General features: G+C 37.7%; 1 protein-coding gene across 1 annotated transcript in view; it reads left to right on the top strand.

Moving 5' to 3' along the window:
• Arid1b (AT-rich interaction domain 1B) overlaps positions 1 to 17012 on the top strand; it is a 431446-nt gene that overhangs the window by 307989 nt on the left and 106445 nt on the right. The window contains 1 exon segment of the mRNA XM_087193427.1: positions 4494 to 4737. Within this exon segment, the coding sequence (XP_087049553.1) occupies positions 4494 to 4737 (244 nt within the window).

Below are 17012 nucleotides of genomic sequence, written 5' to 3'. Positions count from 1 at the left end.
ATTAAACACCATCAAAGTCAAAGATACCTTTTCAGATAGTCATAATGTATTAATATAAAATATTCTGAGGGAGGTTATGCAATATACGAAATATATAAACATGAGACAATATTCATACCTAACGTCATATGTCTGTTTGATGGACATGTAGATCTTTAAAAATTATTCCTGTGTGCCTTCTTTCTAGAATGTCCCCATATACATTCCTTCTGTCACTGCCTTCCTCATCCCTGACCAAGTGCATTGAATTAACATATACACCATTGTTCTGTATTTTCATTTATAAATGTTTCTTTTGTCAGAGTCTGATAAGATTGTTACTGCTCTCTGGTGGCCTTTCATTCTATAGCAAATTAAATCTCGTATATCACTTGGGTTAGAATTAAAATTTTACAGGGACAGAGATGGGGCGAAGCCAGTGATGGTTACAGAGGGAAAGTCTTGGCAGAGAACTTTCAGTTTTAAAATAAAAAGCTTTGTGGTTCTTTGTTTTTGTTTTTTCGATTTCTGGGTTTTTTGAGACAATGATTTTTTAAAAAATAAGCATTAATAGTAGGGGTCATATTATTTTTGATGTGTTAGAAAGTATTATGTATTCTAAGTGATGTTAGACATTGAAAACCCAACTTGATGGCAGGATTTCCCAAAGTAAATTATGATGGCGAAATAGTGACTTTACTGTGTGAGGCAGTGAAGTTATTGCCTTACCTATCACTCCATCAGGCATCATGGAGGGTTTAAGGAATGCTGTGGGGCAGGGGACTCTTCAGACTGAGGAGTCCACCCTGCAGCTTCCCTACCTCCCAGTTGTATGGCAAAATAAATGGAAGCACTGTAGCTTGAAGGTGCCTCTGCTGGAATGAGATGCAGAGAGGCCTCTCTGTTCTTTATAGGCACTATAGATCTAATACTACTTATGAAAAAGGGAGTTTGTGCCCTGCTGACTAAATTGACCTCTAGGGGAGTATTAGTTACAGAGCCTCTTTGTTAACTAGGCTGAATACTTAAACCACTTTGAACTTCTTTTATTAGTGTGTTTTAAGATAGCTCTACATATGTATACCCTAGGTAACTGAAGAATGGGAATATTTTCATATAATTTACATATAAAAATCACATATGTATACCAGTAGTATAAAATTATATCTTTTTATTACTCTTCTGTTACACCAACGTCTAGTCAGCGCTGAAATTCTGATGACAAGTGAACAAAAAGAAGCCGCCATTTTTATATTTTCCTCTTGATAGTTCCTTGATCAGCTTGTTGAATAACAGAAATGTTTTTGATGGCTTTGCAGTTTAAATGAAATTCTCTTAGCACCCATCGATGTTACTTTTTCAACCGTAACATGGAATTTTAAGGGAGGACAAGGAAGGAATTTGTAGCTTATGTGGAAAATCACAAAAATTTCCAAGCAACATTTTGTTTGCGTGAAGATTTAACTGTGATAGATAGTTTTTTTAAAAATGGAATCTTTATTTTATTTTCTAACTCCATATGTAGTATAATAGAAAATACTTGTATATCTAGTTATTTTCCAGATTAGATTTTCTGTAGAGAAGCATAAGGAAACATGTTTCCTCCTGCCAAGTCTTGTCTGACTGGCATTTGCTTACTAGTGTTCCCCAGTAATTAGGTGTTATGTAAGCACCTAGCCCATGGAGGCTGCCTTCCATCCTAATGGGAGGCCCAGTACTTTTCAGATGGTTGTGGTAACAGAGTAAGTTGTTGTTCTTGGTATAAAGTTTGTGCAAATCACAATATATAGTGAGGCCTTTGTGCAGTTCATCCGAGACTTCTCGATTCAGACTTCTCCTAATGAGGAGGCAAAGTCAATAGAGGCAATACTAGTGTACAGGGTTCTTTTCAGTCAAAGGTCAGCAGTCTTGTCCTGTTAGGGTCACGTGGTTAACATTATAGGCTTTGCAGGCTACAGGGTCTCTGTCACATGGTTTCTGTCATCACCATTGACCTGGAGCAGGAATAGGCAACACAGAAAGACATGCACATGGCTTATATAGTGAAGTGCTGTGAATGCCATACTTTTAACTTCATATGTTTTTTGTATGTCACAAAATAATATTTTAAAGCCTTTTTCAAATATTTAAAAATGTATACATTTGGGAAGAGTAAAAATAGCCCACCTTCAGCCCACAGGCCATAGTTTGCACTCTCCTATTTTTAAACAGAACCACTGCAGGTGTGTCCCTTCACATGTTTCTGACTTGGTTACATCAGTTAGGAAGGGAAGAATAACACTGGAAGAATGACCTGAGACTCTGACCACACTACATCGTGGAGGTTGTACACAGTTATAAATCAGCAGGCAGCCTGGGGCTGGAGGAGTGGAGAAAATCAGGTACCATTTTTGTCTTTGAGCACATCGGTATATGTGCATGTCTATTAGCCATTTTTTTAAGGAACTCCACTAATTACCTTGATTGCTGAAGTGTAATTGCTTGTGTATATACCATGTTACTGGTTTAGTAACTTTCCTCTGTCTCTACCTAGCTTCACAAAAGTTGTATTTAATTTGGAAGGTCTGCATGGAGCTATTATTGAACCCAACAATCAAATCAAAGTTTTACCCACTGAACATGTGCAAAATCGTACATCTTATGTGCCCTGAGCAGAAATGTTTATTTCTGAATTCTGAAAATCAGATTCAACTTACATAATTTTTTGTTAAAAAATTGATATTTCATCCAGGTGTATTTTTTTTTCAGTCTGCCCTGTTGCCATTGTGTTGTTTTTCATAAGCAGTAATTGTTTGACAGTGAAGATTACTCTTTATTTCAAATGAGGATTGAACCTAAGGCCTCATGCATGCTAGGAAGCATTCTTCTACTGAGCTACCCCCCTAGCCTTCGTATTTAATTTAAGACAGGGTTTCACAAAGATTCCCAGGCCAGCCTCAAACTTGGGATCCTCCTTTCTCAGCCCTCTGAGTAGCTGGGATTACAGGAGTGTGCCACAGTGCCATAACTGAAGGTTACTCTTTGTTTTACTTATCTGTTACTCTTCTTAGCACAAGACTTTTTTTTATAATATTCATTTTTTGTGAAGTTCTCATCAGCTGTACCTTAGAATATATTTTTAAATTGTGAACAGCTTTGGTGTTAAACAAGAGAAGTTAATTATATACTGTAACATAGATCAACAGATAGCTGTCCTGGGGAACTAGGATCCTAATTCTGAATTTGCTTTGTGACACCATTTTGGGGTATCTCGATGAGCTGTGACCTTGCCCCTTTCATACCTTCTAGACTACATTTATTCTTAGAACTAGAAGCATCTTCCTTCCACCAGTTTTCGGAGCCTTAGTTTCAAAACTCCCTATTGTAAGCAAAATTAAAATTGAGAAAATAGAGAATATCTCTTAGGATTGAATATGTCTTGCATGCAATAACATAACTAGGTATCTCTGATTCCATTCTACAGTATTTAGTTCTACGTTATTAGGACAAAATTTTTTTTATACTTCAACTCAGCTTTTATAATGTACTCAGCACTGAGCTCCCAGTTTTGATGGGGTTTGCAGAGTTAGGGATTGGCTGTCTAGTCAGTCCAGCAGGCCTGAAACTAGTTACTGAGCATCTGTTAGTTACTGAGCACTCTAGGCCATTGGGCACAGCAATAAATGGGCCAAAATAAAGTCTTCATCCCCCTCTCATTCTGGTAAAGGTACAGAAGACCATTTCCTTCTTTCTCTTTCTCATCTTTCCTTGATTTTCTTTAACACCTGCATTCTGTCCTTGGTAATGTGATATTCAACAATAACTTTGTGAGCTTCAGTTTTTTCAGTCTGTCAAATAGAGATTTTGATAACTGCCCCCAAAAGGTGTTATGGTCATATTAAATGGTCTTACCACCATAAAATTGGTGTGTAAAAGATAGTGTTTAACAATAAGACTGATTTCTGCCAACATAACTTTAAAGGGACTTATTTTCACAATATATAAAAATACAAATATCATTGTATTATAATGATATTTTATTGTCATTTAAAATGTAAAAACCTGTCAACACAAAGTTTGGTTAAAATTTTGACTGTTTAATACATTACAATGTCCTAGTTTGAAATTCAGTTTGCCAATATCTAATTCTAAATTAAGGGGTCCAGAGCCTGTAGTAGCTCTGTTCATTGAAGTCCTCATTTAGGAGCCAGGCATACCATGCCTATGGTAAGTCATCTCACAGAGGGATATTCTGTATTGCACTTGGAATAGTCCACCAGGCTCCATGCTAGTAGTAAAGAGAAGAGTTTCAAGCATGGTTTTATGCAAGAGACACAACTTTCCTCATTTTTTATGAGATGCCAAATCTTATGAGTTTATTTAAAGTTTTCTGATAACAAGCAGCCATAATCTGAATTGTGGGAGTTATCCCAAAAACCTTTTCTCTGACGTTAATGATTTTCAGATAGTGTTTTGATTAGATACTGGTCCAAATATGTATTACTGTATAAATACATGCTTGCTTGCTTTCTCAGGACCTGTCTGGCTCCATTGATGACCTCCCCACAGGAACAGAAGCAACCTTGAGCTCAGCAGTTAGTGCATCTGGGTCTACAAGCAGCCAAGGGGATCAGAGCAACCCAGCTCAGTCACCTTTCTCTCCACATGCATCGCCTCATCTGTCCAGCATCCCGGGGGGGCCGTCACCTTCTCCAGTTGGCTCTCCTGTAGGAAGCAATCAGTCACGCTCTGGCCCGATTTCTCCTGCAAGTATTCCAGGTATTCGCTTTTTTAATCATTATGGTGTTCTTATTAATAAAGACAGGTATAGTTTTCATCAGTGGCACTCACATTCCATTACTTTATGTTACTGTTTAAAAACCTAGGGCTAGGATTGCATGTTAGCCACATAACTACATTCTCACCAAAGGATATCAGTGTCCCAGTTCCCAAAGACATTTAGCAAATGGATGTAACCACCCATTTAATAAAATGACCAACTACTTTCTTCAATTTTTCACAAACCACAAAGCTACTTATTCTCAATATATCTTTTGTAATGATTCTGTTAAAGGAGATCCTCTTAAGTATACTAAAGTGAGATTGTTGACTAGTATTGACCTTTTTATGGTTTTTCTTGATACATATCACAGAAGTTATTTACCTAATTTATTTTTGAGTTTATATTTATCTTGTCTGATCATGCTCACATATTGATCAGTGTCAAAACATTTAAAGCATCACTACTTTGTACAATATACAACAGAAGGTGCAAACTTGTAACTTCTTTTCTGATATAAGGAGTTTATGTTCAAATTAACCCATGTTCAATTTTTTCAGTTGTCATACATCCTTCTGTATCTTCTACATCTTGTATTATATTATTGGCGTATTTATTTGATTATTTGTCAGTTGCTTCATTCGCATTAGCTTTCTTATACCAGATGTTATCCATTCAAACCCACCAAGCAATTGGATTTTCTTTATCGCTAAACTTTATGTAGTTTTTTTCTGTGCAATTTTTGCTAACATGATGTAGATGGCTGCCAAAAAGTATGCTACCAGGATGGATATGAATCCCTAATAAATTTTTTGATAAGTGATTCTGTCCTCAAAATCATAGGTGATTAAATTTGCCCCCTTTTAAAACATTTTATCCTTTTCATATTTTTACGAAACATTTATTATGGACTCTATTTATACATTATAATATTACAGGATATTATATATAAGCATAGGTATATGCTAATTTATGAATAAAAACTATCAAATGAATATACAGGGCCCTACCATACAGTTTAGAATTGGAGTATCACTGGTGCTGTTGTATCTACCTATAAAATCTTTCCTTATCCTAAGCTATATTTCTCTCCCTACCTCAGATATTCTCTGTGTTTTATAATAATTCTTTGCTTTTGTATTTTAGAATTTTATTACAAACATTCATAGAATATAGGTTACTAATTTTACTTAGTAAATTTCTTTGCAGAAATGTATCCTATTTAAGATGACTAAAATTTTGCATCCAAGCTGAGAAACTTTTGAACGTGTAAAGGTATGCTGTTCATAATTACAATAGGACAACAAGCATAAAGTAGAAAAATCCTCAGGAAATCAGAAAATATTGTCTCTCAGTCATGCTGTACACTTACATGTGGTCTGCTACATTTTGCTTTTTTGACTAAAGATTATTTCTAAGATTCATACATAATTTGGATATAGCTGTTGTTAAATGCATTTTGATTAAGGCATTTTGATGTTACTTCTCTGTCAGTAATATTTATTTGTACTTGTAATGATTGCAGTAAAATCTGGATTGACATGTTTTTAGAAGTGTGAAAGCTGTGAATACAACTTACTCCAGAATTCCTAAGGCAGGTTTGGTATGCAGATATTTTTTGAGGTGTCATCTACCTAAAGGATAAAAAGTTGTGTATAAAATATTATATCCCCTGAAGAAGGGCTTACTCTTTTATTCCAAATTGGGCCAAAAAGACTGTAATTAATAACCTAAACACAAACTTTGCTAAGGTGTAATGACACTGTAGTTTTACATTTTAAACCCCTGATGTGGGTAATTGACCATCTGAAGATTCTCATACATGCATTTGTCATTCCAAGTGGAGATTTCTAAAGTTTTATTTTCTTTGATTGGATGTTAATGTGATATAGAACACATAACTTAACAGAAGAGCTCACTTTGTACCTATGATCTCGGATAAGCAGCCATTTTTGCTTGGCAGATATAATTAGTGGCAAAGTCCAGTTCAGCTACGTCTTTGGGAGAATAAAAGTTGGTCAGTGAATTACAGACACTGTCTCTCCTCCCTATTAAGTTAACCACAGGTGGGGACATGGAGAGGGAAACAGGAGCTTTCATATCATTCTCTCTGCACAATCCTTTTGTAATGGAAAACTATCTACTTTCATAGAAATATTATCTAAAGCACATAGCTTGTTTTTAAAACTCACATCAACTCAGGGTCTGAATTGTGTTTCACTCTGCCGTGCCAAGTCAGCTCTACTCTAGCTCACTTCTACATGGTGCTTGATCATACTGTTTAGTGCCCATTAGTACAAGGAAGGAAATTAGGCAACAAAAGTTTTACCTTTTTGGGTAGCATAGTCTTGAAATAATTCCTTAACTATCTTTGCCAAAGGTGATAGTATCTGGTATATAGTATCAGTAATATAAAACATTTCTCTCTCTTTTTTTTTTTTTTTGGTATTGAAGATCGAACTCAGGACCTTGCACTTGCAAGGCAGGCGTGGTGCCACGGAGCCAAATACCCGGCCTTAAATGAAACATTTCTTAATGTTAGTGTTGCTGTAAGAGGAATGACCTCTTAGAAAATCTTATGATTAGTTTTGACATTTGTTCACTTTTCTCACAAGTGCAGTAAACTTTTGAGCTAAATGGATGAACTTCCATAACATCTGATCCCGTTCCATTATAGAGCATACTAGCTGTCTAACCTAGAGCAATCTTCTAAGTTTCTTTGTGCCTCAGTTTCTGCATCTGTAAAGATGATAACTGCATCTCACAAGGGTCCTGCAAAGATCAAATATGCTGCTACATGTAGGACAGGTAAATGGTAAGCATTTGATGCATGTTAATTCTTGTCACTGCCATCACAGTTACTGTTATTACTCAATCTGAGGGCACCGACAGACTTTTCCATGGTCATTATCATCCACAGTAGTTCATTCGGTTTAGACAGCAAGTCTTCTGATTCTTCATCCATTGGCATTCTTAATACAGTTCAGAAGGCATGTGTATAAAGGTTCCAGGGATGTTTTGATGCGTGCTTTGACTTGTGTCTAGATGGTCCCCCCAAAGCCTCATGTGTTCATAGGTGGGGCTTTTTCAGAAGTGGCTGGATCTCAAGTGTGTGATGTTGGGATTAAGGGTGTGTGATTACTAAATCAGTCTACTGATTGGTTTGGCATAATTCTGAGTGTGTATAGTGGAAAGGCCCACCCTTCGAGTGAGTGCTACCCACCCTAAGGGCATGTAGCCAAGATTGACTATAAGGGACAGGGGGCTGTTGCTGACATTTGCTGCTTTGCTGCCTTCCTACCTTCTGCCTTCTGCTCTGCATGAACCATTTCTCCTCTGCGGTGCCCCTCTGCCATGCTACCCTGCCTTGGAGCCAGCCAACTATAAACTGAAACCTCTACAAGCCGTGAACCAAAATAAACCTGTCTGCTTCTAACTTTACTTGTCAGGTATTTATTCTCAGCAACAAGAAAAGTAACTAAGACAATGTGTTTTCTGAAGTTGTTCAGAAGAAGTACCACAACTAGCCGTAAAAGCATAATGTATTTTCACAGAGTTGAATCCATTTTTCTTCTATGTAAGAAAAGAGAGAGAGAGGGAGGGAGGGAGGGAGAGAGAGAGAGAGAGAGCAAACAAACACAGGTCTGCATTGATGTTCTTTAGGGTTGGGACTGAGAAAATGAAGAGGAAACCCAGAAGATAAGACTGCCCCTCAGAGGTTAGCAAAATTTTTACTATTGTCACATAAAAATTTTAGCCAGAAAGTTAACCCTTGCCTCATATCACAGGCAAGTTGATTTCCATGTGATAGGTGATAGGGAGGCAAGTGTAAAACTTAACAATAGATGCAGTTTAGAATCCTGGATTATTTCTTATTCTTTTTGCTATATAATAGTGACAACATCAACTTAACTTTGAGCAATCTTCCCCACCCTCCATGACCTTGGCCAGGGTTGCCACATATTCCAGTAGGCTGCTCCTTGTACCAGTGCATGTGTTCCAAGGGCAATAGGGGCTGATGGTCATCCTGCTTTCTTGTGGGGAGGGCCACCCTTTTCTCATTCATCCAAGGGAGCCAGCTAACTCTTAGCAGCTTTATCTTGAAGCTTGGGAAGTAGTCCCAAGGCTTTAATCTAGGTCTTCCCTATTTCTCTAGTCCTACAGCTAAGCCTAGCAACACTCAAAACATGAGTTTTTGATAAATGTTTAACAAAAATTTTATATGATTCTATCTTAATGGGATTTATTGAAAATCATAACATGTTTTGATTGAAAAAGTTTTCACCTTCTATTTCCCTTTCTATTCACCTGGGCTATATGTGCTTCTTTTTAAAAACATTTTCCTGAAATTCATATCTGTATTCTCTGGAAGTATTAAATATATTGAGTTCTCCACCTAATGTATTATGTCATGCATTTGTGTGAATTTAGTTATAGGTAATAGACCATCCTTTGGAGTTGATTAGAAAGTTGATGTTTTTGGTTCTCATCTACTTTGAATTAGATGCAAATACTTTAATGTGGAGAATAATTTTTCCCTTTTACCTCCTTTTTCCATCTCACCTCCTTAAAATTTTTTTTAATCTCTACATTGGATGCTAAGATAATGTATGGTCTCCCTTCATTTATTTCTGAGTCTGTACTAGTGAAATGCAAAGGTCATGTAGAAATTGCATAGTTTACCAGGACGTAATTCTCAAAGTGCTACTTTGAGAAAATCTGTTTAGAATTTTGTTTTATTTACTACAAGTAATTTTATGCTTTCTTTCCCTCCCCTTTTTTCTTCTCATTCTCAGCACTAATTTTTTTTTCTGACTTCACTTCTCTCCCATCTGACCTCACTTTTGTCCCATTACCTTCTGCCCTGCCTTGCCACTGCCTCTCCATGTCACAGATTGGTTCTTTCAGTCATGTCTCTCCAGCGAGTCATTGTAAAACACACAGCTGGTGTGTAGCTGATAACTGGGATGAGGTAAAGCCAAAATATTGTGGGGGATTCATGCTAGTCTTGCTTTCCAGGATTAGTTGGAAAAGAGCAATCATTTTCTCCATCTCTGCCCTGGTAAATGAAATTGACAGCTAATTAGAGGTATCACGAAGGCAGATAACCAAAGGACAGTAAAGCATCCTGAATGGCAGATTGTGATTCTTGCCTGTGAAACCATTCCTCCACCCACTGCCTTTTGTACTCCCATTATGCTGCCTCAAAAATGAGGTGAATGTCCTGTGAACAATTACTATGAGACATGGGCAAGGCATTGGCCCTGTTACATCCCTCACTCTATGGGTCTTTTCATTCCTGCATTCTTTCAAAGACAGGATAGAGATTTCCTGTGGTTAGAAGCCACATGGATTCTGTCCCTTTGTTTGCATATAACTGAGCTTCAACATTGCAGACATCTATAGTTTGAAGGTAAAGAATTTAGCCCTGGTTATTTAATCTGAACAGGCAGAAACCAGCCTATTTATTGTCTTTCCCCCAGTGCCATTATAAACTCTATTGTTTTCTACTTATTCTGCCTTCATTTCTCTCCCTTTCATCGTGATGGATTTATAGAGAGAAATGAAGTAATCTCCATCTTTCTCACTGGTAGTGAGTATGTATACACACTTAAGCAATTCTAATGTCAGCTGCAGTTCATTCTGCAATATATGATATTATGTTTCTCCTCTAATAAATGAGGATTTATGCTGTTTTATGAGTTATATCCTGGAGTTACGTGCTTTGATCTAAGGAGAAAAACGTACTGGGTTTTGCACATATTGGAGAGATCTTACATTGGGCCTCTTTGCCCCAGCAAATAGTGGAAGCTGACTTAGAAGACCTGGCTGTTGCCAGATGAGTCAGTGGATATTAATTTCACTCTTCTTACCTCTTAAGGCAACTATTACAGTTTACTAACAAAGCAAAAATGCAAATAGGCCAAACTTTCTTTTATTTTTATTTTGTTGGCCAAAGGCTTTTGTCAGCTTTTTCCTGCATGTGCTATAAGCAGCAGCCATGTTTAAATATTAGAAAAGGAGCAAACACCAAAGGAGGGGGAAGGGCAGCCATATATTAACTGTTCATAGCCTGATAAACATTTTTATATATAAAACTTTATTTAGGCTGTTGATTATAATTCATTGGTTTGTTAATGAAGATTTATGGGTAGTAACTACAAAGTCCCAAGCAGATTTTTCCTTTTTTGGCATTTGGCATGTGTACCAAGTCCAGTTTTAGGTGGAGTTAAGTCACTTCCATCTGTCCTCAGAAGACGACTGACTACAGTAAATTAGAACCCCAAATACAAAATTAGATATTTGCATTAGCACCACACTAAATGAACACTGATTTTACAGGCACTCTCCTTCCATGGTACTAGGTGTTTATTATAAGACCAACTGAAGGCACTTCTTCCTGGCAGTTAGAAACAGCAACAAAGAAGAGTTGCATCAAATGTGCAAGTTAAATTCCTTTTTAAGTTTCACACGTTTTGCTGTGTATATTGCTATTTGAGGTGGCTCACCCCCTTCCCACCCACTTACTATTAGCTGTTGGAGTGAGGGATGGGTCAGGGTGGTTTAAGAGTTCAGTGACCTTGAAGGAGGGTTAGGTTGAGAGAAATCTTTTCATTCTTCTCTCATATTCCCTCTTTACTCACTTCTTTCTGTCCATACCTCGCTTCTCCTGTTGCTCTCCTTTCCCTCCCTTTCCAGCTGGCTGTTTCTTCACCAGCAGCCCCACACATATGTCCTCTCCTCAGCAGCCCCATGCATGTGTCCCCTCCTCAAGATGGGGTTTGCCCTTCTCTAACACAGACTTCTGCCTGACAAGCACTTCTGGCCGCTTTTGTGAAAGTAGCAGTTAGCAGGAGCCCATGGAGAGGATTTAGCAGGGATAGCCATGGAGTTCCACTCACCAAGCTCAGGGTCTGAGGGTCTGTTATGTCAGCTTCTAGATGGTAAGCGTTGCATCGTACATACCAACTTGCCATGAGGAATTTGTACCCCTCAGGAAAAGCTCAAACACTAACACATGAAGTTCCAAAAATGGTGGTATGCATTCAGTTAAATCGGGAAATAACTTCTTGGCCAGCACTGTGGTCTATTTAGTGCACTTCCCACAGCTCCACCGTCTTTAGCAAGTGGGAGCTAAGTGGATTTCTTTATGAGCTGATATAGCTGCAGATACAAACAAGAAGATATTCTGGTCAGAAAACAAATTTTCTTGCTTAATTTGACATTCAGACAAGCAGATTCTGGAAGGGTGCTATAATAGGAAAGAGAAAAATGAATTGCATTGAATAGTCATAGGCCAGAGTGAACAGGAAGGATTTTAGTGAGAGGAAATGATAGTTTCTGGTATAATTTGTCAAGATTAGTACCTATAAAATGAACAACAGAGGATGCAAATTGGTTTCTCTCTTTTACTTAATTCATTCTTCATAGATTGTGAAATTTTAAGGGCTGAAGCCTAACCCATCCTAAATAAGTAAAATTTCCATTTTCTAATTTATCCTCACTCAGTAAAACTTGGGGTAGAATTATACATTCATTTCTATATGTAAATGGTTCTAAGCCAGTTTTCTTTCAGGATAGCATTAGCACACTCTAAAATGGCACTGCTGTGATGACAGAAATTTTTCATTTGAAGATCTTCATAGTTACCCTACCTGACTATCTTCTTTCAAAACATTTAATCACATGTTCTTTTTTTGGCTTCTCTGGAGGTAGAAATCCTGCAACAGCTTGTTGCAAGGGAGATGCATGCTGCTTATTGGCAAACTGAGCAAGAAAAAAATTAAACACAAAATGCCATTGATATATCAATGTTTTTAATCTGTGGCAGTACAGAAAACATCAATTCAGCAGTTCTACAAGGGAGAGAACTTAGCCAGTATTTTTACCCTTACAGAGTAAAATATTTGTGTGTTATACAAAATAGTCATTTCCCATCCTTTCTAAATGATGCTTAGTAGCAGTAGCAAAAGCAGCCATGCATCTTGTCTTTTAGAAATCAAGCAGCTCTGGAGAGCTTCATTGTGGTAGTATGATGCACAGCATCTCCCTTCAATAGTCTGTCTTAAAATTCAGACCACGATCCTGGTTCTGGAGCTCCATCCCAGCATGAACTCAGTGGAGTTTAGAGGGTAGGCTCCTGCTGCTGCTCATGCCAGAGCCTGGAGCAGAAGCTGCTGCCCACAGTTCTGTGTGCACCCTCTTTTTGAGGTGGCATTCCAGTCTAAGCCAGGCATTCTTAGTCTTGGGACAAGAAGATGGCTTTTGTTTTCCCAAAAGCACCCCTCTTTTTAATTCTTCCATTCTAACACATTTCAAATTAAGCCTTTCCCCTTCTCTTTCCTCTACATTCAGAAATAAGAGAGAGTTAGGAATTTCTCAAAATGCACCTGTCCACTTGGCCTCACTTCCCCTGTTAATTAAAAATAAGCTGTGTTGTTCCCTTTAGCTGTCTTGTCACCTTCTGTTCCTGTTCTCTGGACTATGTGTGAAGCTCCCTGAGTGCCTCTGTTGCAAAGACAGTGCTGTATCCCCTGCTCTTACTGTCATTCCAGTAGTGATTCATCCTTTGCATGCCTTGCTTATTATTGGTTTTCATTTCTGGCATTGAGGAGACTCACTGCTCCAGACCTGTGCTCAGCCAAGTCTTACTGCTTCTTGAATCATCAGTGTACTGCCTGTCAAAAAGATATTGACATTGATCTGCTGTATTGAGAAGTCAACATGGGGAAGTACAAAGCTGTTATGAATTAATTTTAGCCTGGAAAGAAAGAGTTTTAAAAACTATTTCACTACCTTCTGGGAAATAGTGATAATATGGGTAATGTTTGGTAGCCAAGATATTCCTAAACTTCTGTTGTATTACTGTGTTTTCTAAAAAGGAATAAGTTGCTTTTATAAAAAGGAATAAAATTATTTTACAGAACATTGTATTTATTTCCCTATTTTCTGATAACCCAGGAGCCAGGATTATCACAATGTGTTGATTGACTATAGCTGTTAAATCTCTTACTAATCAGTATCATCGCTTTTTCTCAATTTACACACTTGTACCTTTGATTTCTCTTCCATAAGAGGGTGATGTGGGTTGTCATTGACTAATAAAGAGGAGAATTGGTTTCAGCATGAGACAAACGGAATGCCGACACCAATCCTAAAATGCATTAATCTTTAATAATCCACATCTGCATGTTTATAAATGATATAACCAGAGCTTATTAATGGTTGATAGTCTCCCTTCCAAACAGAAAGTGACATAGGAATTTGTAGATGCAAACCACAATAATTGTATATAGCTGAATGCCAAGAGTGTGACCTTGCTGAGGATGCCAAACATACTGTTTCATTAAATGGTTTTAGGAAAGAAACATGTTTCACTTTTGCTACTGGATACATTCAGGTGATATCCTGCAGAAGGCCGATTAGCCCAAGTGTCTATTTTCTTTTCTTAATTTATCATCCTTTTGTCTCATTAATTCAGCCAAGTGCTGAGTGTATAGTAGGCTACAGGAACATTTCTAGGAACTAGAGAAAATGCTCTGAACATAAATGAATAGAGCCCTGTCCTCATGGAACTTAAATTCTAATGGGAAAGACTGAAAATGCACAATCAAATATATACTTTACTCTTAAGGATTGTTAGAAAAAAATCAGGTTGCTTCCTTAGATAGCAGTAGTTAGGGATGGTGTCTCTTGGAAATTGATGTTTAAACAAGAGACCTGAAGGAAGGGCAGCAGCAACCCATATAAATATCTAGGAAATCAATGTCAGTCAGAGAAAAGATCAAACCTGAACTTTGTGTGCATGATAGAGACACACAAGGAAGCCATTGGGGTTAGAACATAGTGGAAAAGGGAATAGGAACAGAACTGGTGACCAGTCATACCGGAGTGTAGCTAAGGGCTGGTTTATACAGTAGTTTCCCCTTACCCACAGTTTTGGCTTCTGAGGTTTCAGTTGCCTGTGGTCCAAAGATATTAAATAGAAAGTTCCAGAAACAAATAATTCATAATCTTAAATTAGACAGTCTTCTGAGCAGCATAATGAAATCTCTCACCGTCTTGCTCCACCCCACTTGGAATGTGAATCACTCCTTTGTTGGTCATATCTACACCTGTTTCTTAGTTATTTAGTAGCCATCTTGGTCATCAGATTGATTGTCCTACTATCTTTGTGCTTGTGTTCAGTTAACCCTTATTTTATTTAATAATGGCCCTGAAATATAAGAATAATGATGCTGGCAGTTGATATATGCTAAAGAAAAGCTTATAAGTGCTCCTTTAAAATGTGAATGTTCTCAACTTAATATGGAAAAAACTTACTTAAGTTACAAAGCTGTATGGAAGAAATTAATCTTCTATTGTAAAGTAGTAAAGAAGAAGAGCACTGAGCCCCAGGAAGTCCTGAACCATGTAACGATCACTTGAAACAAGGGGCACCAAGCCACTCACTGCAAGAAGGAATTGTGACACAGATTCAGAAGTGTGTTTGGGCTGAAAAATAAAAAAATGAAAGCAAAAAAATAGGGCTGGGGATTTAGCTCAGTGGTTTTGCCGCCTGCTGCGCAAGCGCAAGGACCTGAGTTTGATCCCTGGTACCAAAAAAACAAAACAATATTACTGAAGAAGCTGCATCTGCCAATGAACAAGTTACAGTCACATTTCTAGCAGGCTTGAAGAAGTTAACTGAGGAGAAAGATAACATCCAAAGCAAATCTTCAGTTGATGAGACTAGACATTTTTGGTAGAAGATGCCCAAACGAACTTCCGTTCATAGAAGAGCAAGGGAGGTACCAGGGCCTAAGATATGAAAGGATATTTTAAATTTAGTCCTGTGTGGCATTGCAGCAGGACACATGTACAGAGAGAGGGTGTAGTAGAGTATACAGAGAGAAGAACCCATGTACTCTCAAAAACAAAACTTAATATTTTGAGAGACCATATTCACATAACTTTTACTAGAATATATTGCTATCATTCTATTTTAGTTATTGTAGTTAGTAGCAGTTATTGTTGCTAATTTCTTACTGTGCCTAATTTGTTTGTGAAACTTTATCATAGATATTTATATATAGGAAAAAATAGAATATATGTAGAGTTTGGTATTACCTGCAATTTTCGCATCCATTAGGGGTCTTGAAACATATCGCACATGGATAAGGGGAAAATACTGTGTAGGATTTTATAAATTATGATTAAAATTTAAGAAAGTCCTTTAAGTATGATGGAAAACACTGGAAAGTTGAGCAGGTAGGGAATGGCAAGATCTAATTTAGGTTTAAAGGACCTTTCTGGCTGCTAATTGGGGATTTCAATAGAGGGCAAAGGCAGGTACAGGGAACCCAGAAGCCTCTGTAGAATCCTAGGGAAGGTTGGTCATGGCTAGACATGCACACAGCAATAGTAGGGGCAGAAAGTTTTTGGCTAAAGAAATGAATAAATAGTAATTCTGTACCATGGAAGACAAAGGACCAAGTGTTTGAGGGGGGAGTCAGGAGTTTGGTTTTGACTGTTACCCTTGAGTTTCTTGTTAATCATCCAAAAGGAGATTTTTGAACAGGGAGTTGGATATAAGAATATGGATTCAGGGGCAGTATTTCAGTTTTGGTAATAAACTTGGGAGCCATGAGGATTCTAAGAACAATCCTAGGTACTTGTCCTGCATCAGAATCCCCTGACAGGCTTGTGAAATCAGATTGCTGAGTCCCTCTGCCCATTTTGTGACTCAGTAGGTTTGAGATGGATCCCAAGAACTGGCAGTTGGGGAAATACCCAGTTGATGGTGAAGCTACTTGTCTGGAAATTGCTAACCTCTAGGGAATGAGTGAACTCCAGTGATTTTCAACAGTAGTTGACCAGAACTTATAAGAAAGGACCTAGCCTGGGCTCTGCCATGTAATTATTAGCCTCACTGGCTCCATGTGGGGTCGTGGAGCAGTATTGTTTTAAAACTTTTTGGGTGTTTGTTAGGTGCAGCTGAGGTTGAGAAATATTGGGGGGAGAATTCTGAGGGTTGAACCATAGGGTATTCAAAAATGTTACCTGAACAGGAAAAAGAAATGGAAGAAATGTTTTTAGAATATGGAAGATACTTCTGGTGCCCAGCACAGCTAACTTTTCCCAGAATGTTCCTTGGGCATGATTTCAGAGAAAGCCAGTATTCACAGTTAAGATCATGTGTTTATTGGTCACAGAAAATTTTAGGGATAAATGCCTCCTCCTTTTTTTAAAGTATAGCATATTTAAAAGCATCTGGACCTTTCTAGACCTAAGT

The sequence above is a fragment of the Heterocephalus glaber genome, unplaced genomic scaffold, assembly GCF_053883595.1.
Source record: "Heterocephalus glaber isolate CG9 unplaced genomic scaffold, H.glaber_assembly_v1.0 deba00001592, whole genome shotgun sequence".
Lineage (NCBI taxonomy): Eukaryota > Metazoa > Chordata > Mammalia > Rodentia > Bathyergidae > Heterocephalus > Heterocephalus glaber.
The sequence above is the reverse complement of the archived record's forward strand: the minus strand, read 5'-3'. Positions and strand labels throughout refer to the sequence as shown.